Below are 1,342 nucleotides of genomic sequence, written 5' to 3' on the forward strand. Positions count from 1 at the left end.
CATTTCTAAATGTGATCTACGATAATTCCACAGCTTTTCCCAATGAATCTCGGGTAAATAAAACCCACTTATAAACGCTCAAATTCGTGCTTGCGACGGCAATTTCTTATGGATTTTGGGTCGAACTTTCCATCTAATTAGCTCCCCTGTTTACCGATGCCCTTTTCGCTTTGCCAAATAGTTCGACTAAACGATCCGCGCGTTAAAGTTTCGGAGTTTTCGAGTTATGCGCGAGTTAATCCTTTGCTGGAAACCGGATCGAGAGTTTTAATCTGATGGGATCCGAGAGTTACTAATTATCCTTTGGGGAGCGTTCGGGATTTGCCAGCGCTGCCGCATATAAAACAGCAGCAGCGAAACTTACCATCATTATCGCTAGTGTTGTCGTTCGTGTCCTTATTCGGGCTGGGTTCGCGCATCGGTTCCCTGGTGATGGCGCTTTGATGGAGAGGCGGGAGAAACGTTTGGCCGTAACGTCCGGCCGGCGAGAGAGCCATCGTAAGCGACACTGGAGGCCTGCAAATTTCAAATCGATTTTGCACATCAGCCATCCAGATACGTGATCAGCGACTTTACGGTTGATCAGGCAAAGTGTTTGATCCAAACGGCCAAATTACCGTTTGTCATACGTTAAAACATCGATTTGATCGCGCTCGAGTTGGCCGTTTGATGCTGTTCCTGCACACTAAATCGATCTTTTATGGTGGATAAATCATCACATTTTAAGTGGCAGAGTTGGAGAAAACCCTGTGGGACTCACCCGAAAACGCCAACAGCTACCGCAGCTTCTCTCAGCGCCCGCTCCTGCTCAGCGCTCATGTCCCGCAGCGTTTCCGGCCTGATGGTAGCTGTGTTGCGGGGTTGTCGCTCATTTTGCACAGCTAAAAGTATGACTGGTTTTAAAAGTTATCACCTGCCAAAAGCGGTCTTTCATTCAGCATTAATTGCGAAAGCGGTGACAAAATAATAATTGACGAACGACAAAGGATTGGGTTCAGTACGGCCCAATTGGCTTCGTTTGAGGTTGGCCTGCAGCCTTTTCGCCTTGATCATCATCATTTGCATGCGCTTTCGCCGCAGCTGAAAGACGAGCGTTCGCTTCTCACTTTGCTCGAATTGGCGGGTAGGAAATCGGAAGTTGAACACGCCCAGACTGGCATTTGGAAAAGTTGTATTTTTGCGAAGGTGAGGCATCAGAAAATACCGTAAAATGGGTTTTTTGTGCAAAAACCATGCAACTTGCAAAAGGTGAAATTTGCTTAAGTCAGAAAGTATCAAATTCTACTTTTATATAGATACATTTTTCCAAAGAAAGTATCAAACTTGCCATATGAAATCTTAC

General features: G+C 45.8%; 1 protein-coding gene across 1 annotated transcript in view; it reads right to left on the reverse strand.

The window, feature by feature from the left end:
* Positions 1 to 379: 379 nt before the first annotated feature.
* LOC109533662 (photoreceptor-specific nuclear receptor) overlaps positions 380 to 1,342 on the reverse strand; it is a gene marked incomplete at its 3' end in the record, with an annotated part of 19,900 nt that continues 18,937 nt past the window's right edge. Inside the window, 2 exon segments of the mRNA XM_048661944.1 lie at positions 380 to 516; positions 761 to 881. Coding sequence (XP_048517901.1) covers positions 380 to 516; positions 761 to 881 — 258 coding nt within the window.

This window comes from Dendroctonus ponderosae, unplaced genomic scaffold (assembly GCF_020466585.1).
Source record: "Dendroctonus ponderosae isolate FM_Combo_2020 unplaced genomic scaffold, Dpon_F_20191213v2 Dpon_F_20191213_10, whole genome shotgun sequence".
Taxonomy (NCBI): Eukaryota; Metazoa; Arthropoda; class Insecta; order Coleoptera; family Curculionidae; genus Dendroctonus; species Dendroctonus ponderosae.